This window comes from Poecile atricapillus, chromosome 8 (assembly GCF_030490865.1).
Source record: "Poecile atricapillus isolate bPoeAtr1 chromosome 8, bPoeAtr1.hap1, whole genome shotgun sequence".
In the NCBI taxonomy this organism is placed as follows: Eukaryota; Metazoa; Chordata; class Aves; order Passeriformes; family Paridae; genus Poecile; species Poecile atricapillus.
The window spans coordinates 12,807,066-12,828,086 of NC_081256.1; the positions used below are offsets into that span (position 1 = coordinate 12,807,066).

General features: G+C 36.1%; 1 protein-coding gene across 5 annotated transcripts in view; it reads left to right on the forward strand.

Annotated features, from left to right (window-relative positions):
* U2SURP (U2 snRNP associated SURP domain containing) overlaps positions 1 to 21,021 on the forward strand; it is a 44,296-nt gene that overhangs the window by 13,705 nt on the left and 9,570 nt on the right. For 3 of the 5 annotated variants that reach the window (XM_058844324.1, XM_058844321.1, XM_058844325.1), the window contains exons 6-23: positions 1,039 to 1,106; positions 2,384 to 2,478; positions 2,562 to 2,597; positions 2,698 to 2,780; positions 3,163 to 3,328; positions 3,753 to 3,964; positions 4,902 to 4,945; positions 8,131 to 8,235; positions 9,452 to 9,518; positions 9,608 to 9,771; positions 10,842 to 11,004; positions 11,531 to 11,610; positions 12,640 to 12,727; positions 14,310 to 14,432; positions 15,330 to 15,486; positions 15,831 to 15,926; positions 16,555 to 16,621; positions 17,444 to 17,606. In XM_058844324.1, coding sequence (XP_058700307.1) covers positions 1,039 to 1,106; positions 2,384 to 2,478; positions 2,562 to 2,597; positions 2,698 to 2,780; positions 3,163 to 3,328; positions 3,753 to 3,964; positions 4,902 to 4,945; positions 8,131 to 8,235; positions 9,452 to 9,518; positions 9,608 to 9,771; positions 10,842 to 11,004; positions 11,531 to 11,610; positions 12,640 to 12,727; positions 14,310 to 14,432; positions 15,330 to 15,486; positions 15,831 to 15,926; positions 16,555 to 16,621; positions 17,444 to 17,606 — 1,977 coding nt within the window. Of the gene's footprint in view, positions 1 to 1,038; positions 1,107 to 2,383; positions 2,479 to 2,561; positions 2,598 to 2,697; positions 2,781 to 3,162; positions 3,329 to 3,752; positions 3,965 to 4,901; positions 4,946 to 8,130; positions 8,236 to 9,451; positions 9,519 to 9,607; positions 9,772 to 10,841; positions 11,005 to 11,530; positions 11,611 to 12,639; positions 12,728 to 14,309; positions 14,433 to 15,329; positions 15,487 to 15,830; positions 15,927 to 16,554; positions 16,622 to 17,443; positions 17,607 to 21,021 lie in introns of those variants that run through there. The other 2 variants (XM_058844323.1, XM_058844326.1) reach the window with 2 other exon arrangements.

Genomic DNA, 21,021 nt, shown 5'->3' on the forward strand with positions numbered 1-21,021 from the left:
ATATGTAAAGCTCTACAGATGCAGAAATGAATTGTAGCATTTTTTTTATTTTTCTGAGCTCTGTTCTGTCATATGCAAGTGTTTGTACTGTAAGACTATTACTGCTTTTCAAATTTTTCATAAATACTTGTGAAGTAATGCAGTTTACTCACTTGCCCTGTCCAATGGTGATTGAAGATAATGAGGTAAAAATGATTTTATTTATTTGGCAGACCCTCCCCAAAAACAAAAACAAACAAACAACTTTGCCTGGGGTGAGTAGGAAGTCCAGTTTTTCCAAAGCTGTAGTGTGTAACACAAATATTTTGTATGTCTGCCTATTGGAAACGTTTTCATTTAAATTTGATTATATAAAAACAATGTTGTTGAAGGTAATATTTCACATGAGTTAGTTAAGGAACATATTGTAAAAAAAAAGTCGTATTGCAGTATCCATATTCTTTGTCATTCAAGAGTGTTTTTCCTGAGGATCTTGAACTATTTAAAGTAACTGTTTTTTCAGACTGTATTTACATTTAAAAGGAAGCAAGAGAAGGAAATTCTTTTCAAGTAGAATGTTTATGGATAAAATAATTGGAGATATATATATGTAAAATAATTTACATATATATGTACACATGTCTATGAAATTCATTAGAGCATGATGGTTTGCTAGGGGTATAGTCAGCATCCTAGTTTCCAAATGGAACAAAGTGACAAAATTCCTCACAGTTGTTTTAAATGTGTATGTAGTAGAGAGAGTGTTTGATCACATGTATTGCATTGTGAGAGTGAGAAGTAACAAAGTTTATTTTCAATTATCCTTAATTTTTTATTTTCTAGCTTTGTGTTTGATAGCGCTCAGTCTGAATGTTTCAAGTCTGTTTGGTTGTTGTTTCGTTTGTTTTTTTTTTGTTGTTGTTTTTTTCCTCCTGTAGTTACTTGGTTTGAAAGCTGTGGGTAAAATATGCATGGAAATTTTCTGAAGTCTTGTTATAAGATTTTTAATCGTGTTCATTTTGTCTTCTGAAGTATTGTTTCGTATTTCTTTAATTTTAGCCTTTGAAGAAAGGAGAGAAGGAAAAGAAAAAGAGTAATTTGGAACTTTTTAAAGAGGAATTAAAGCAGTAAGTTTGCTAATTTTTATTGTAAACAAACTAAATCCAAGGTTTTTGCCTTGTTTTACAGACAGTATTTATGATCATTCTTGCTAAGTTGTTTCACAAAAAAAAGTTTTTATTTTCTTTATCCCTCAAATGCTTGTGAAACAGTGTAACTATTTTAGCTTAAAATAACTTAATTAAGCTTAATTGCTGCCATTGCTGATGGGCCTGGCCTTGGCCTTGGCTGTTGTTGGGTCCATCTTGGAGCTGGCTGGTGTTGGCTTCACCAGCCGTGGGGGAAGCTTCTGGCAGCTTGTCACAGAGGCCACCCCTGTAGCCCCCCACTACCAAAACCAGCAAACCCAGTACATGGGTGTAGCAGAGAGATTGCTGGTATATGGAATGTCTGTCACTCTTGAAAAGAATGAGCTTTGTCAGTATTTCTTAACTATATCCAGAGGAATTTGTAGGAGGAGGTTGAGCTTTTGTGTAATGCAGACATAAGTGTTGTAATTCAAGACTAGAGACTTTAACTTACATAGTATTAAAAGCAAGCTGGACAATGCTTGAAAAAGCAGATTGTTTCACTTCCAGTTGTGTGGTAATACAACAAAGAGCAGCACATGTATTGAGTGCATCTGAATGCCATATATTTATCCTGATGCTAGAAATGGAAAACAAAGGAATCTGTGCATTAGAAAGTGGTAGGTACAACATTCTAAATCCATATGCAGCTTTTGTGAGGAGTGCCTGAGCCTCACTGCTGCGTGTTCCTTAGTTGGAGTAAATGAGTTAAACTGGCAGCCTTTTATTCCTGGGATTCAGTATCTTCATATTAGGATTTAAGGCCAGACTGCAGGGAACCAAATAGAAACAGAGATGAAATCCAGTTTATTCAGGAAATAGTCATGTGCCTGTGAGTAAGAGTTAGAAAAGCTAGAAGGGTGAATAGAGACTAAGGAGTTGTGTGCATCTTGAAAAGTCACCTGAGTGGTCTGCAGATCTCTGGCAGTTGGATGTGGAATTGGAGTCACTTTTTAAGAGCACATTTCTTATTTCCAATTTTGTTTGAGAATGAAATACCGTGATAGTATGGGTGAGAAAGCATGCAGCAGGACTAATTCTGGTAGATACATTCCAGTTGATGAAACAGAAGTTCAGACATACTGACAATTTGGAAGTTCTAACAAACTCATTGTTTCATATGAAAAATTCTCATAATTGTAAAGTTAATTCAAAATTTTAGAATAAAAACTTCAGAATGGTTTTAAGTTGTTGCTTACTTCAAACTTGCTTTGTAGAATCCAAGAGGAGCGTGATGAAAGGCACAAAACAAAAGGTAGATTGAGTCGTTTTGAACCACCCCAGTCTGATTCAGATGGGCAGCGGCGTTCGAGTAAGTAGATGTTATTTTTTATGTTAGCCTGGGCTACGAGATTTGTAGACTAAACTGTACATATTTTTCTTCTCTGTATTCAGTGGATGCTCCTTCAAGAAGAAACAGATCATCTGGTGGTAATACAGATTCTTTTCTTACTCAATGTAATTTTGTCACGTGAATGCATAGCAGGGATTATGACTTTTTTTTGTTTTTTTTTTTTTTCCTTTATTTTAGTACTGGATGATTATGCACCAGGGTCACATGATGTTGGAGATCCAAGCACAACAAATTTGTATCTGGGAAACATCAATCCTCAGGTGAGTTTGGAGCCAGGGAGTGCGGTGTTGGCATGTTTGGGTCCAGATGATTTTTTTTGCAATATTAATTGGAGTAAATGCTCTGTACATAATGCTGAAAAGTTAAGGTTTAGACTACCAATCTCAGCCCAGTTAAAATTATTTTTCCATTGATACCTCTAAGCAAGGTGGATCATATCTTAAAAATTTGAGTGTGTTCAGTTAAAAGTGCAGTTTTTTAGATTCTTGTTTCTGCAGTACATTGCATTGGGGAGGGCTATCAATTAAGTGGTGTTTTTCAAGAAACTAAAAAAATTAAAATTTTGGCAATTGGTCAATAATACAAACAACTGTCACAGAAATACAGTGGCAAAATGTTAATTTTTACCTCTTTTTCATCTAGATGAATGAAGAGATGTTATGTCAAGAATTTGGCCGCTTTGGACCGTTAGCGAGTGTTAAAATTATGTGGCCAAGAACTGATGAAGAAAGAGCAAGAGAAAGAAATTGTGGCTTTGTTGCCTTTATGAACAGGAGAGATGCTGAAAGAGCATTGAAGAATTTAAATGGTAAACAGATTTCTCGGTTCAGGGCTGTAATTATCTTTGCAGACTGTAAGCGCATTTTCAGGTTGTTTTATCAGACAAGTGAGATGTATTTTGTAACTCCAGTAGATACCAGGCTGGCAGTGATTTCAGTTTACACTTGACTGTTCTACTGACAACTGAATGTTGTCAAACAATAGTAATTGTTTACTGCAGTGTCCTGAAAAAAGACATTGGGGGAAGACTATTAGAAGATTTTGTGTAATAGACCTCCATTTGCCTGTGTTGTAGTCTGATAGATATAATAACAGTAATCAACAATGTAGGCAAAGGGTAAATGGTGGCAGGCAAACCTAAGTGTTGCACTTAACAAGGAGAAATCTCAAGTGATGCAGAACCAATTTATAGCATTGTGGTAATGGAGGCTTGCTTTCTTTCACTTTTTCAGGCAAGATGATTATGTCGTTTGAAATGAAGCTGGGCTGGGGCAAAGCTGTACCTATACCACCACATCCAATCTACATTCCGCCTTCCATGATGGAGCACACCCTGCCACCGCCCCCGTCAGGACTGCCCTTCAATGCCCAGCCTAGGGAGAGATTGAAGAACCCTAATGCTCCAATGTTACCACCACCAAAAAACAAGGAAGATTTTGAGAAGGTAACTTACAGTACCCTGGGCCGTATCTCATTGTTAAATACTACATCTGTGACAGTATTTCAATGGCTTCATAGATTCGCATTGTTCAGGCTGACTTTGGCAGCCCTTAGTTTGCAAATTCTTTGGCTCCCTGCTGTAGCCCAAGGGAACCTACTTAATTCATGAAGCTCTGTTTCATGTCTGTGTTAGGGTACAGTATATTGGCTCTTGTTAATTTAGTGCTTAAAATCTGGCTATCATTTTCCCCCTCCAGGCTCCCTGGATTTTTTTCTCCTACGTCCCCCTCTTTTCTTGGCTGCCAAATTGCAGTATCTAAATTGTTTTCCTTATAGAAAATCCTACATTTTAATTTGGGTAGCATTATTTTTACCCTAGAAGAGTTGATGTATTTTGTGTAGAAGGTAATTAATCTGGACATTGAGTAAGTATTTTATGCTACTTATGGAGTCAGTTTTCAAACATTTCTTTTTGTGGAATATTAGCTGATAAAAGGGTAAGTATCTTGAAATCACAAACCAACTTGATTTACATTTGTAAGAATTTATTGATTCTTTGAATGACACTTAAATGTCAGGGCTGTTTTTTGTAAGACTTGGGAATAAAGTAATACCAACGTGATCCAAGTCAAATAGCTTAGAATCTTTTCATAAACTTAAGAACTCCTTTCTTATATATTCAGCATAGTTCCTATTCAGTGCCTCAATGTACATTCTGACAGGAATGTTCTGATACTTTGAAATTAGTGAACCTTCATGGTTCACTGACACAACCATTTGAATTTTGTGTAATTGCTTAGTTATAACTTCACAGCAGTGATTGCCTGCAAAGTTTGTGATAGATGTGTAGTATTTTCATTGCATATGTATATTTTTGCTTGTTACTTGTTAACAATACTCACATATTCTATGTTTATTATCTGATGTGACTTCATATACAGACTCTGTCGCAAGCCATAGTCAAAGTGGTTATCCCAACAGAAAGGTACATGTTTTTCTTTATTATTACTGATCTAAATATAGAAAATTTCCCCTTCGGAATTTTAAAGAAAAATGGTGATGTTGTGGAAAAGGTAATGGCTTGACTGAGCAATGGTTATTTTAATTCTTAAAAAGAAATGTGTGTGGTTTGCAGTCTAACTATTCTTGTCTTATTAACTCTTTTTTTTTAAGTGAGGGTAAACTTAAGTAATTATCTTTTGCATTTAATTTGAGCACTAGAGGTAGATGCAGGATAATTTTATGAGTGAACACTAGGGTGAAGTATTGTCTTACAGATGCAGCGCAAGTCCTGACATAAACCTTTGAGTACTGGGGTGTAGTTGTGAGGTGTTTTTTTTTTTCCTTTTCTTTATCCCCCCCCCGCCCTTTTCTTTTTATTTGTACATTCTATAACCAGTTCAGTTGAAAATCACTTTTGATTTCTGCTAATTCTCTAAATGCAGCAGTTAATAATTTTTGTCACTGAAAAAGATACTTTTGTATTATTGCAAGGATATTTTTCCATTTTGGTCCCCATCACTGTTCCTGCCTTCACGCTAGTCTAGGTGTACTCTTGCTCAGTTAAGCTAAAGCCTTTTCCCAAACATAGGAACACAACACTGTTTTAAAAGTAAAGAAGCACAAAAGATTACCAAATTCTCTTTGACATTGGCCTTGGTGAGCAACACCAGCTGAACTGTCTGCGGCAGCGGGGGACCAGGAAAACATCATGGGATGGATTGGGAAAGTATACAGTTTTTGACCAGACATTGGTACGATCGGCTCCAATAAATGTGGTTTTATTATAACTGAAAAACCTTTTTTTGTTGGCCAACTTAAGCTAAATGACATTTTAAAATGATGCACTATAGTTTTTTTACTACACTGTCTTAATTGTCACAAAGTCCCTTTTTTCTTTTTTTTTACGTGGGGGGAGGGGGCAGAAGGAGATTTGTGAAGCTGGTTATAGTGCATTAACAAACTTGTCAGTACATGCTCCAATGTACTGTATTTTTGATGGAATTTTAGGACAGTACAGTTTTTGTTGGGTAGACTTGAATAATGGGGGCGACCAGGAGGAGTCTTGATTTGAGAAACATTGAGTAGTAGAACAAGTACTTGTAAAACTGTACAGTGCTCACAGAGTAGCTGTCAGAGAAAAAGTTTTATTTTTCCATGTCCATTTTATTTACTGTAGCATTTTAAAAGCCTGTATGATAAGAACTCATGTTAAATGAATTGTATTTGAAAACACTTCTAATGATTCTTTTCCTGATGATTTTGGAAGTTGCCAATGACAATTGCTAAGACCATGCATTACTCAGTGCATGCAATCATGCAAAAATTTTGACTGCCTTCAGTGGGATAATACATTTAATTATTCTCCTTTAAAAATTTTCAATTCCATTTTTAACATCTCTTACTTAGTAAACAGCAAACCTTGAATATGTATAATCAATAGTTTTTTCTGAGAAATTCACTTCCAGATAGTCCCATCTTACATACCAAAATGCCTGTAACAACCTCTTTCAGAAATAGGATGAGCCGAATCTATTTTCATACATCGGAGGTCTTCACAAAGCAGATGTTCTTGTTCAAGCATAAGCTGCTCTTACACAACTTGATTTGACTTGATGAAAGAAAAATTAGATGAAAACCAGTGATAATTTGCAGGAAGTCAGAAGTGATCACACTGGATTTGCCTTAAAATAAACAAATGCTGATAATAGCTCAGAGGCTTGGAAGCTAATTGTAGATTTCTTTCTTGCTGATGTTTTCCAATACAGTTCATATAACAAAAAGAGTATGGCTGTTTAGACTTTCAGAACACTGCTGTAAATAAAATGGCTACAGAATTGTTGCAACTATGTCCTCTTTGCAATGTTTCTGGGATTATAAAAAGCAGACAGGAGAATTGAAGTGGTAGCAGTTTGATTTTATTTGTGTAATATTTGAGGCAAATGTAGATTCAATGCTAGATGGTTCAAAAGAACACTTCCAGATGGCAGGGATATTCAATTACTATGTTTTTAAGTTATTTTTTTTTTAATCTAGTGCATTATATCTGTGGCAGAATTTGGAGTACTCATGGGAGAAAGCAGTCACCTCATTGCTTAGAAGTAATAGAAAATTCTGCAACTTTACAGTGTAGTAATTATGGAATTAAAGTCATTAAAAAAGTGCAGTATGGAAATCTAATGAATTACATGTAAAGAACCAATATCCATTTGTTGCATCCAAGAAAATAAATTCAAAAATGTAAAAATCTGTAATTTTTTTGGCTTGCATCACATTCAAAGGACACGTGCTGTGAAGCTTTTGCTATATGTTGTTAATCTATTTTAAAAATTCAGGACCCTGTTTCCATAAAACCCAGAGGGGTGGAAACTGGCTATCACTATTTTTGATAAAGCTTTTATGACTGTCTCCTGTTAGCATGCTTAGAAGCGACTCTGCATTGAAAAATGCGCACTTCACATCCACTTCTTGCCTGGCGCTGAATGAAGTGATACAGATTTTTATTTTATTTTAATGGTGATTTAATTCTCTTGGGTGTATGAGGGAGGGAACATGGGATGGTATGACACAAAAGAATGGACAGTTTTGTTCTATGCCAACAGTTGAGTCTTGACCAAAAAGAGATGATCTAAATTTAATACATACATCTCCCTGTTTGGCGTCAAGAAGGCTATTTGCTTTTCCTTTCATACTTGAATAGTTTGAAAACTGAATACTGATTCTATTGAATATTCAGAAGTATGTGTGTTTTATTTTGAGCAAAATATTCAGCCACTTGTTCTCCTGTAGAACTTCAGCTAACACTTCAGTCTTACCCTAGACAATGTAGATGAGGGCTTAGTTTTTGATAGCTAATTGTACTTCGGTGTTCAAGTGCCCATACTTGTGTATTGGGCTTCTGCTAAGAAAGACATGGTTGTAGGCTAAGCCATGGAAATTCAGGAAGGTTTCTTAAATTCTTACTCCACTGCTAGGCATGGTTTGATTTTTAGAATGCCCGTGTCTGTGATGCAAAGCTATAATATGTTCTATGTTGCCTTATCTTTTATGCAGATTTCTTAACAATACAGCATAATAATCTCCTGCACAGTTGTAGTATCTTAGGTGGAGTGTAGTTTTATATAGTGTTAGGTCTGAATCAATTTTTCTTTAACTGTGTTATTGTTGTAGGAATTTGCTCGCTTTGATACATCGAATGATAGAGTTTGTGGTTCGGGAAGGGCCCATGTTCGAAGCCATGATCATGAACCGAGAAATCAACAACCCAATGTTCAGGTGCTTATTCCATTGTTTCACTTGCAAATAACACTAGCTATTTTCACTGTTACTAATATTCTGCATTCTTCAAATACTAATAAGACTGGCTTTTTCTGTATATATCTTTATGTGCAGATGTAAACTATACAAATTGCACCTATGGCTGTACTATCCTTTTATAAGGAAGAACACATTTTTATTCCAGTTGTTACTAATGTGTGCATATAAATAAGTAAAATAGTACACACATACAAAATGTAATACATTTCTATATATTTAAATAAATAACATTAAACACATACTCTTCAGAGGGTTTCACAATCAGTGGAAGCAATAGCATACATTTTAAAAAAAGAAAAAAATCCCCCTCCTTCCCCAAATAGACAAACTCAATGTGAAGTCCACTCTTCCTGGAGCCTAGTTTCTAACCTTTAGCAAGAGCTGGGAGTAATTTTTCTTCTATGTCAATTAAAATAGAATTAAACTTTAGCTGACGTAGGGAAGTTTTGAGAATTTCCGGTGCTTGCCATTAATAGAATAAAAAAGGACCGGTCTCCAAACTTCTTGTGAAATGCAGTCTCAGAAAAAAGGCTTTCAGGGAGGTGCTAAATGAGCTTTTAGCAGTGTTTTATTTGCAGTAAGTTTGAAGTGCTTCATTATGATTTTTATATGCAAAGTGAGAAAATACGCAGGTCAAAATATCCTGGCCATTAAAAATGGTCTGCTTGTCTCCCACATCCTCCGTCAAATGTTGCCAGTGTTCTGCCAGATAATTTACTGGTGGAATACTTAAGGTCATTCATTTTTTTGATGAGTCACTTCACTTTGCAGCTGCAAACTCCTGCATCACTTGTGCTGAGCTTGCAGTTGCTCCTGTAGTGATTCTTTGCACTGATTCTTCTGCTTTGCTGTGAGGTTGCACAGTTCTTTCTGACCTTGTTTGTTCTTCTCTTGAGTTCTGAGCATTGCTGTGCTTTTGGGGAGCTCCGCTCTCTGCAGATTGCATGTGTGTGTGTGTGTGTGCTTGTGTGTGTATGGCTGTGTGGAGCAGTTGCACATGTTCTGCTTGGCTGTGCTGTGGGTGTATGTGATTTTAGCTCCTTGTGTTCACTCTGCAACTGAGATGGGATTCTGAACAGGGTTTGTTTGTTTGTTTTTTTATTGCTTCTTTTAAATTTATGTCAGTTCAAGATTTATAATATGTTTTGTGTCTTTTCTTTGCTCTTTGGTTTAGGTTTTTATTTGAAAACCAGACTCCAGCCCATGTATATTATAGATGGAAGCTTTATTCAATTCTTCAGGCAAGTAGGATTTTAGTGATAATTCATAGCTTCAAGCATAGTGAAGTAAAATAACACCAAAATAAAAATACTTCTGTTTTCTTTGGTAGGGGGATGCTCCAACCAAATGGAGGACAGAAGATTTCCGTATGTTCAAAAATGGATCCTTCTGGAGGCCACCACCATTGAATCCATACTTGCATGGGATGTCAGAAGAGCAAGAAACAGAAGCATTTGTGGAGGAGCCGAACAAGAAGGGTGCACTTAAGGAAGAGTATGTACCACCACTGAGTGATGGTGCTGCTTTGATAGCTGCCTGGGTTTGCCCGTTGTGTTTTTGTAGTTCTACTGTGTCATCCTGAAAGCTGTCATACTTGTCATAGTATTATGTGCATGCCTGAGTGTCTCTTAACCAAAGTGCTTCTGATCATACTTTTTGCTAAATACCTTCTTGTCATCACTGAACCTTACATTCCAATTGTTATTAACCCTTAATTTGAAAGGGATTAGGAAGATGAGAGTTTTTCCCCATTTTCTGCTGCTGTCTGTAGCTGAGGATATGTAGCATATTTCTCAACATTGTTGTGACCTCAGGAACTAAACTGTTGCTGTAGTATTAAACTTACTTATGCTGTTCATCAGAAATTAAAATTGGGAGCAGTTGTTCATAAACAGGAAGAGAGAGATCATCAGAGTTCTTTGCTGTGAAGTGTCAGTGTACTGGGAATTGCTATGGTAGTGGAAATGGAGACCTTCTTTTCCTAATTTTGCTGCTGTACTAACTAACATATGGAATTTTTTTGCTTGTTTTATTCTTCTCATCATAGTTACCACACCAGTCATGCTTCTGTGGGTTTTAATACGCAGTTTGTTTCTTACACCTTCTTTTGGAAAGGTTCAAAAAGAGATTCTTTAAAAAATGTTCTCTGTGTATGCAGGTCAGGAAAAATGTGAAGTAATTGTTTATTTACTAACTTTCTGAATCTAGTGTTATTCTGTGGCAGAAATGACTTGCATGCTTTAGATTTATCCATTTGGTTTAGGCCTAAACTAAATCCAGAAAAATAGCTTTATTAGGGATACTGATGTGCTTGATTAGGTATTTTTCAGCTATTTTTCTTGATTTCTGTATGTAATCAAGACTTGAGTGAGAATTTTTTGCACTTTATGTAATATGGACACATAAATTCATGAATCACTGAAAGAACTCAGGCAAAAGAATATAAAAATATTGAAAATTGCTTTTCTCCTAAAGATGGAAAAACAAAAAAACATTGTTAAGTGGAAATTCACAAAAGTACTTTTCATTTCATATTGAAAGTATTAAAATTCCTGGTATTTCAGACAGAGGGACAAACTAGAGGAAATTCTACGTGGATTAACACCTCGGAAGAATGATATTGGTGACGCAATGGTTTTCTGTCTAAATAATGCGGAAGCTGCTGAAGAAATTGTGGACTGCATTACGGAGTCATTATCTATCCTCAAGACTCCTCTTCCTAAGAAGGTGTGGCGATTTTCTATAGTCTTGTATTTTGGGGGAAGAGCTCACTTTGCAGCATGTGCATATGATTTACAAGCATTATTTTGTAAGTTCCAGGCAGTGTTGAGGTTTTGTACTAAAAGGTGGACTTGAATTTAAGTATGGTCTCTTTTTTTTTATATTTATTTATTTGAATATATATTTATTTATAAGAATATGTTTTATTCTTTCTGAAGTTGCTTGTAAATAATATAAAATAATAAGTTTAAAATAGTGAAATGATCTGTTAAAACGGGGCAATTAAAATGAGAATGCCATGGTTCTCCTTTGTAATGCTGTGGTAATATGTTACAGTAGTTAGTACCCTGCAGCATAACAGGGGGCTAATTGCCTCTTAACATGTTTATTAATAATATAGTTGTGCTACACTCAATTCTAATTAGGTACTTCCAGATAGTTTAAACTGTCTTGTAGTCTTTCTGTGAAAATACCTTCATTTTCAGGAGAATTTAAATTGGAGTTATCTTAATTTGGCTGTTTTTTATTGTAGATTGCAAGATTGTATCTAGTGTCGGATGTGTTATACAACTCTTCAGCTAAAGTTGCCAATGCTTCCTACTATAGAAAATTGTAAGTATAATATTTTAGGTGATTGGCAGTTAAAAAACCTCTTCTGTTTGTCTTTGTATGTACATCTCTGGATAAATGTGGTTGTAGGAAATTCAGACTTTTTTGTGCTACTCCTATTACGGACTGATGGTATTTATATCTGCTTGCATGAAAATGTGTAAGATGTAGCATGTTGGTAATGCAAAAAATGTATGTGCCCTATGCAAGGGACCACTTGCATGAAAGTCCATAAAGGTGAGAATACCTCATGTCTTCTTGACAGAAAGAGCCTGTAGATAAAATTCAGGATATGGTATAGCAGGTAGTTCAAGCAAAGAAGTAAATTTTGGAAACATACTTATTTTTATTAAAATATGGGGGGTGTAATTTTCCATAAACTTTGGATAAGGCATAAGGGGATATTACATACTTTATTTGTAAGGTGCTGAGCAGAATTTAGGAAGAATGTCCAAGGGACAGAATCTTTGTCATATTAAATGTTTGTGTCTAGTTCCTGGAGTCTCTCTAATGTTAGGGCAGCATGGTGGGAAATACTCAGCATGTTACAAAACTAGTGATTGCAGTTGATGTTTCTTGTTGCAATGTGTCTGTGTTGTGCTGGTTTATTTTTTGCACATTGTGAGAAGCTCAAGGGAAGCTGGGCAGCTGTTGCTCACTGTGCTTTCATTGAGGGCCTCACTGAATAAATTAGAATACAATTAAGAATTTTTTTAAAATACAGATTGAATTTTGAGACAATTCTTTCATTCTGTTTAAGGTTGTAAAACTCCTTTTATCGTCCTCCAATCTTTCCAGGGTGTATAAAGAGACTGCAGCAGATGTGAAGATCTCCCTTCACAGTTCTGTTGTTGTCCAAGGTGATTTAATATATAGTAATCATATTTGCTTTATAGTTCAGTTCATGGCTACTATAAGGATCAGAACCTTGTGCTTTTGAGTCCTGTGTCCCAGGTATTTTCATGAATTATGTATGTCCAGAAAACATATATTACAAAGTTTAACTAAAGAAATGTATATGTTTAATTCTAGTTTTGAAACAAAATTATGTCAGATATTCTCTGATCTCAATGCTACTTACCGTACAATACAAGGCCATTTACAGTCTGAAAATTTCAAGGTATGTATTTCATTGTTATTTACATGACATAGAAGTCACATAAATAGATGTTCCTGCACAAGAGATTGCATACTATGATAGATGGCTTAGCCATCAAGGTCCCTATTTAGGCTTTAAAAATAATAAGTTTTTAAGAAGTTTTCTCTTTTGCAAGGGTAGTCTTGAAATTAAGGAAGGAAATGAGCATCTGCCAGCTTAAGTGTACCAGTAGATGTACAGTTGTGGAGTTGAGAGGATATCTGTCTATTACTTGAATTGCAAACAAGGCCTTCTAGCATTCTTACTGTTCTTGGGCCACCTGTATTTCAATTTCAGAAGTGGACTTGTGTGGGAAAAACCACACTGTGCTCAGTGTGGGAAAGAAGCTCCTTGGGCAGGACAGCATAAAGTTGCTTCTAAATGTTTTTTTTTGTGTCAGGCTTTATTTTAGAGTTCTGATAATCTGACAATGGGTACTTGAGAGTGTTTTTTGAGGTCAAATGCGCTCTGCTTCTCATGCTCAGCCCCTTTCCTTCTGTTTCTGTGATGCCTCTGCACTTAATATTTCCTTTTCTTTTTCAGTCAGAAACTTTAAATACAAAGCTTACAGAGTAGTTAATCTGCATTAAGATCTTCATCCTGGTTGTCCTCCTTCTGCTCTCAATTGCTCTAAATTGAGAATCAATTTTAGTTATCTGCTATTTTGAAACTTTGTTAAATTGTATGATAAAGAGAGGCAGATTTTTTAATGTATCTACATCTTCAGTTACATTAAGTGTGTCAACTTGAACTGAAACACATGTTTCAAATATGCTTTTTAACAAGAAAAATGATAAAATTATTTGGTTTGGAAGGGACTTTAAAAGATCGTCTGTTCCAGCCCCCTGCCATGGGCAGAGACACCTTTTACTACACCAGGTTGCTCAAAACTCCATCCAGCCTGGCCTTGAACGCTTCCAGCGCTGGGGCAGCCACAGCTTCTCTGGGCATCCTGTGCCATTGCCTCAGCACCTTCACACTGAAGAATTTCTTGGCAGTAGCTAATCTAAACAGACCTTTCTGTTTAAAGCCATTCCCCCCTTCTCCTCTCACTACCTGCCCTTGTAAGAAATCCTTCTTCAGATTTCTTTTAGCCCCTTTGGGTGCTGGAAGTGGCTCTTAAGGTCTCCCCAGAGCCTTCACTTCTCCAGGCTGAGCAAAATGAGAGTAGGAACACAATTTCAGTTCAATAATATGTGTAAGCCAATGTGAATTTTAGTTATTTTATTTTACAAACAGATATTTTCTCTTAGTTTTGGTAGAGAGGCACCTGCTTTGAACATCGGGACAGAATGAAATTTACTGTCAGGATAGAGCTGGCAACAGCCAAAATAGATAATGTAACAGGAATTTAAAGGGAAAATGAAATCCAAATGAGAATTCTTAAAATGTATTTTCATAAAATTACTAGTCTTGCCCAGCGACGGTATCATTGTAATATACTTCAGTATGGAACTACTTAAGAACAGTTGTCTACAGTAGTAGTTCTCTGTGGTCTATTTCCCATCACATAAAATTTCTCAATACAAATGTTTTAGCAGTTATTTTTTCCTCTTGCTTCTAGCAACGGGTGATGACATGCTTCCGAGCATGGGAAGACTGGGCAATCTATCCAGAACCATTTCTGATCAAACTGCAGAATATTTTCTTGGGGCTTGTAAATATCATGGAAGATAAAGAAACAGAGGTAGGTGACCTCAGGAGCGATGCTCATAGATGGCAGGGAAAAACACGTTAATATAAAATAGGGCTCGCACTGATTATTTTGCTCTCCCTTTTAGGGTGAATAAACCTTCCAAGTCCTTGCTCCTAAGTAGAGGTGTAACATATTTTCAAAAGCAAATACTGTTTATTCTGTCCATGTGTTTCTTGATAGTAGATTAGGTGCTGTGGTGGCGTTATATTGTGTGTTTCAGAGGAAAGACTAGTGCAGAAGGACAGGTATTTCCTTTGTGCTGGAAATACTCTGTAATGCCTGTCTGAATTCTGAGTGGAGTTTCAGGCATTGTAGCTGTGTGGAAAGATGCCTTTCAGAGCAGTGAGAGAGAGGCCCGCAGTATAATTTAACTAAAGCAGATCCCTCAGAGTTGAAGAGCAGGGTGAACACACACGTATGAAGGACAATGCCCGTACCTAAAAAGTTGGAATACACAGCTGTATTTATAATTTGCGTGTTCCTTAAATTGGTGCTCCTGCTAAATATCCATTTTTGTCAGTTGTTCATTTTACTGGTCTTGGGGTAGCTTTCATATCAAGGAAGTATGATTTATCTGACTCTAATTGACTGATTTTGAGCTAAACCTCAACTTAATAGCTCTTCTTTTTAATACAAGTATTGGAAAGCTTCCAGTACATTGTGTAAAAATTCCAAATTCTTGCCTATAAATTTTTTTACATGAAGTTACTGCTATTTTCCCTACAATAAGCAACTGTACTTGTTAGCAAAAATTGTTGAAGCAGATTTTTTGGAGGTTTTGATATTTATAAAAGTGCTTTTTAAAAAAGAAATTATTTGATAATTGGAGAAGTAAAGAAAAGCAATGTTGATTTGTACTTGAAATAATGACATATTTTTTGCTTTCAGGAAGTACCGGATGATCTTGATGGTGCTCCCATTGAAGAAGAGCTCGATGGTGCTCCACTGGAAGATGTGGATGGAATTCCAATTGATACTGCTCCTATTGATGATCTGGATGGAGTCCCAATTAAATCACTGGATGATGATCTTGATGGCGTTCCTTGTATGAAATGTTTCAGCTTCCAAATTGAATCTTCTGTCTTTGATCTTATCTTTCTGCGTAGTTTTTAGAAATTCAGCCTAGAATTGATCTGACATATAGCTTTGTAAAAGGTTGATTAATTTCAATATGCTCTACTATCTTTAGATAGTAATTGCTTCAGAAGCCCAGGAGGTGTCTTCTGATGTTACGCATGTCAGGATCTAAACCTTGGTTTCTTTACTTTGCAAACACTAAGATTATACAATCTGTTTCATTATTTAATTCTGACTGTTATTGTAGTACTTTTCAGTTTCAACTTCTGAAGAGCTTTTTAAGTTATTTTTCTGTGTCTCTCTCTCCACCAGTGGATACAACTGAAGACTCAAAGAAGAATGAGCCTATATTTAAAGTTGCCCCTTCGAAGTGGGAAGCAGTGGATGAATCGGAACTGGAAGCTCAAGGTTAGTTCTGAAAGTATCTTTTCTGAAGTAAACTGAAAGCATAATGTCACTTACGTAATGATTATTTTCAGCTGATCTGTGCTAAAATGCTAATAAGATTCATGTTGTAACATAGTAGGATTTTCTGTTGTAACTTGTTCACTGAATTTTTAACCAAAAAGGAAAATAGTGTATTCTGTTACAGTTATTCTGCTTTAATAATCTATCAACCCTTAAAAGTAATTTCCAGTTTATTAAGCATAAATACTGGAAACCAAAAAAAAAAATAAAATTCTGGGTATGTAGCTGGCAATCTTTTAAAATCTTGGTTTGAAAGATAATATTTTAAACTGACAAATACTTGTCTGCTTTTGAAGGATTTATTGCAATGTGATATGCAATGTGAGTGAATAGCTCTGTGAATAGTAAATATTCTGATAATGGGCTGGTTTGAATATTCCTGTGAAATAGAGAGTCTGTATTAAGTGCTAGATGCTGGTAAATTTTACCACATTTCTTATTTACCATCAATTCTTGTTATATGTTATATACTGTATATATCTTACTATAATTATATTACAAATACTAATTTTCAGATTAAGTGGTAGGTTTTTTTTTGTTGTTAAAATTATCCTACTGTCTCTTCTAGCTGTTACTACTTCTAAGTGGGAGCTTTTTGACCAACATGAAGAATCTGAGGAGGAAGAAATTCAAAAGTAAATACTATTTCATTCTCATGAAAACATACTTACTTTATATATCTAAAGTTGAGTGTGTTTGGAGCTCCTTATAAGATGGATATGTTATTACATGAGAAGAACAAAAATGCAATTTTCAAAGTAGGAAAATAAGAAAACAGAAAACTCAGGTTTTTAGTGCAGCATGCTTTCAGCCCCCATGATTTTTTTCTAATGTGATAAATCACATCTTTTGGTAGAGTTGTTAACTGTAATTGAATTTATGCTGATTTGAGAATTCAGCATCAAATAGTAAGAGCTAAGGTAGTATGGAAATCTTGCTATCAGGTATATATGAATGAATCTAAACCTGTGATTCTGCTGCTGAGACAAGCACAGTGAGTCACGTTCTGAGGTGTTTCATTGGATGTTGATGGGCTCCATGCCAGCAGAAGTTGGTTTTGAGTTGTCTTTCTCTTTGCTGTTCAGGCAGCTGAGAGCATCTGTTAGTTAATGCTGTGAATACTTCCTGCATTGCATGAAGTCCTGCAGCACTCTAGTGGCCAGCTTGGGAATATAATTTTGGGTACCTGCCATCTCTCAGGTTTATCTCCCAAAAGCAAAAGTAGCAAATACTGTTCTTCTATTAAACTTAATATACCTGAAAAGCAACATTACAGCACTTTGAGGTTCTGCTGAGGGAATGGGTTTCCTTTTGTAGCTGAGGTAGATATGTATTCTAACTTTACGGATTTCAAAACTAGTAACTAATCATAGAAACTAAGTAAGAGAAATAGTACATTTAATATATGCTTAAGATATCTGTGACATCTTAGTTAATTCCGTATGTTTTCTGTAAAGTCAAGAAGAAGAAAGTGAAGATGAGGAAGACACGCAGAGTTCTAAGTCAGAAGAACAACACATGTATTCCAATCCTATTAAAGAGGAAATGCCTGAATCCAAGTCATCAGTCAAATATTCAGAAATGAGTGAAGAAAAGCGTGCCAAACTCCGAGAGATAGAGGTGAGCATGGGGTGTTTTGTGCCACCCTTCTGTAGCTTTCCTGTCCTCAGCCCACCCTGAGTTCTCTACATATGATTGAGAGTTACTTTTTCTGAAATAATTACAGTCTTATTATGTAGTGGGTTTTTGTTGTAGTCCAGTGTATTTTTGTAAAGGTTTATTTGTTCACACCCTTACTTTGTCTGGTTTTGACATTTAAAATAACAGAAGAAAAAATTAAAAATGGAGTCAAGGCATATTGCATGTTGAGAACAACTGTTCCTTTTCAGTGTTCTGTTTCAGTACCACTGTAGCGTTAGACCGCTTTGGTGCCCTTACACTTTCCTCCCCTTGGCAAATTAACTTCTGGGATTATCTTTTGGATGTGGTCTTAGTCCTCTACCTTTCTTGTTTTCTCTGTTTCTTGCCTTGAAGTGTCTGTATTTTATTGCATTTAATAGTGTCTCTTTCCACTGTCTCAGCCATCAAACAAAGAAGTAGACACAGCTAACCCACGTAGTCTGGAACTGGAGGTATTTTAATTGAAGCACTACCTGCAGTTCATAGGGCTGGCTCCCTGGTTCTTCTCTCCTTTCTCCAAGCACAGGTGTTAGTGTAAGTGTTAAGCTTGATCAGCAGAGGTTGTTAAGGCTTTGTTCTGGCTTCTGAGCTTCTGCTTGACTGAGAAGGGAACTAGACTGGAATTTAACACAAGCTTTGTGTAGCGGTGAAGTCTTTCTGACATACACTGCCATGTAAAATCAGGTTTAAAATAGTATGTGACTTCCTGGCTTGTATTCAGTATTCAAACCCAGGGGACACTGAATACCAGAATTCTTGTAGCTTCTGTTCAGTGCACTAAAATGATATTAAGAAGTTGCTAAATGCTTATTGCAGTTGTAAGCATCTCCAAATGACCTGGGTAATGTTTTGAAGGTCGAATTGTGGCTGCCTACCTGTATACTGTGCTAGTTAGTTAAAATCAGACATTAGCAAAGCCCCGTAATATTCTTCCAAGATGTTCAGTCCATAATATTTTAAAATGTCACAAATGTTGTTTCTCTTATATATGCCTCCTTTTAACTATTCAGATTTTATTGAAATTAATAGACTCTCACTAAGCACTTAGAAATCTCTTGCTTTGCACAGCAGTTTGAAAGTTCATGATACACAGCCATATTAAGTGAATAAATTCTGAGTGTGAGAAGCTGAATGGGATTTATTTCTGACCTGACTCATGGTGGCAGTGTTTTTGTAGAAAATACATCATGGTGGACTAATGAAAGTACAAGTGAAACTAGTTTTCATGTTGCTGTATAACATTGATTGTAGCAGTTATGGAAAGAGCTCCTTTCAGATCGAGTATCTGTTTTACAGATGTTATCTTGGCAGTTGTGGAGGCAGATTAGGCAGTGATTTGCTTTAACCATTGTCAGTTTTACACTGCACAAGTGTTTTAAATTCTTTCATCAATGTATACTGTCAGTAGAAGTTTTGGGTTGTGAATATTTGAGGTTTTCAAGTGCATGTTTGCATTTAATTCCTTTTGGTAAGTAAATTACCGTTTTGGTTTCAGACTTTTAGAATTGCCAGAAGAGGAGAATTTTTTTTTTTCTTTTGAGAACATTTCAGACATTATGTAGGAGTACTTAAAATTTTCCTCAAGTTTGTCATTGACAGGAAAGTACTTCCTGTGCTACTTCAAAGCATTCACACTCATGGTTTCTTCTTAGTATGTACCCAATCCCTGCCAAAACCCACATCCATTATTAAATTTGAGGAAAGGAGCTGAGGAAAACAACAACTAATTACCAGCTTTTAACAATTAGGCCATCTAATATGCATTGTAAAAAAATGTTGTGTAAAAAATTTGGCAAAAAAATTGGTGAAACCTAATTCTCTAGCTATGCGGTCTACACAGTGACTGCCAGGGAAACTGAGAAACATTTTTTCATGCATTTTTTAAAAATTCGTTAATAATGCAACAATTCTTTCTCTTGGCACAGTTAGTAAATTAAGCTTGTTAGCTGGAAGGAGAAAGTGAATTAAGAAACAAACTTTGGCCTCAGCCATCAGACTGGTGCCATCAGAGGAGGCAAGTTAGTAACCTTTTGTTTTCTTCCCTCATGACCCTGTTAATCCTTCTGAAGTGTGAGTTATTTTCAGAACTTAGCAGGACCAGAACAGAGCAGGACCAGAGCTTTTTTCACTGAAGAACAGTGATTTCTTAACTCTTTTTTTAAGTGTGAAAAGACTGGCACTTTGCTTTATATTATAACTCAGATTTCAGAGTGGTCTTTATGGCGGTTGTGTGTCTTTCTTCCCCCTGGGACATCTAAAAGAAAGGTATATTCCTGTTTATAAAGAGACTTTAGTGCTATGAAGTGGTAGAAAAATGGGAATTTTATTATTTAAATTGTTCATTAAGTGTATTGCCTTAGAGTGTAGATAAACTCAAAGACAAAATGAAGCAGCATAGTCCTCTTTGGACCTTTCTTTAGGGTATCTTACTTCTGCCTCCACCTTGCTGCACAAATTTTGATAATCATACTCCAAACAACAAAGCACAGCACAGGCTTCATCTGCAGCATGAGGCAGGCTCATCACGAATGCAGACATATCAATGCTTCCAAAATGTTATACAGGATTTTAGTCCTTTTTAGTAGCTGGCTTTACTCACTTTTATGTTGGTCACCTGAGACCTGAAAGCAGAGTTTGACTGAAGTAGGAGACCAGTGGTGTGGACAGTTCCTGCTGAGCCTTTCTGCTGATACCCCCAGCTGCAGGAGGGGCAGGGTTGGATCCTGTTACACCACCCTGGGGCTGTGCTCTGTCAGTACCTCCCTGCCCCCTCAAGGTATTGAAAGTCCAATTTATTTTTTACCAAGAGCAAAACTGATTTTCCTGGATATCACAGAGGAGAGGTATTAAAAAGCTCAATACAGTTTTCCATTATTCCTTTCTCTGGATTAGGGTGCTTAGTGTGCAGAATACTCAACTTTTGAGTATTTGTTTGTCAGGTCACAGGAGCTATGTGTAATCATCACTAGAATAAAATATAACCCTTTGGTATTTGCAGTCTGTGTAGGTTTCTGTAGCTGGCTCATTTGAGGGTAGTGCAAAATGCCCTATTAAATACCTTACTGATTTGTGGCTTAATAATAACAACAGATGAGACAAATTGGATTTTGCTTAACTAATAGTTTTGCTGTTTATAGCAATTGTTTCTTTGAAGGTGATGACTACTCAGAAGATTCTGGTCTATTTTAAGTTTTTGACTATTTCTATTTTACATGAAGCCAAAAGCAAGGAATTGCTTTGCTCCAAGACACTTGGCAACCTGTGAATGTGATGGAGGGTGCCAGAGGGCTCCATGGCAGAAATATTTCACATGTGTACGTCAGTGTATCTGTCATCTGTTGTTGATAATATCGTA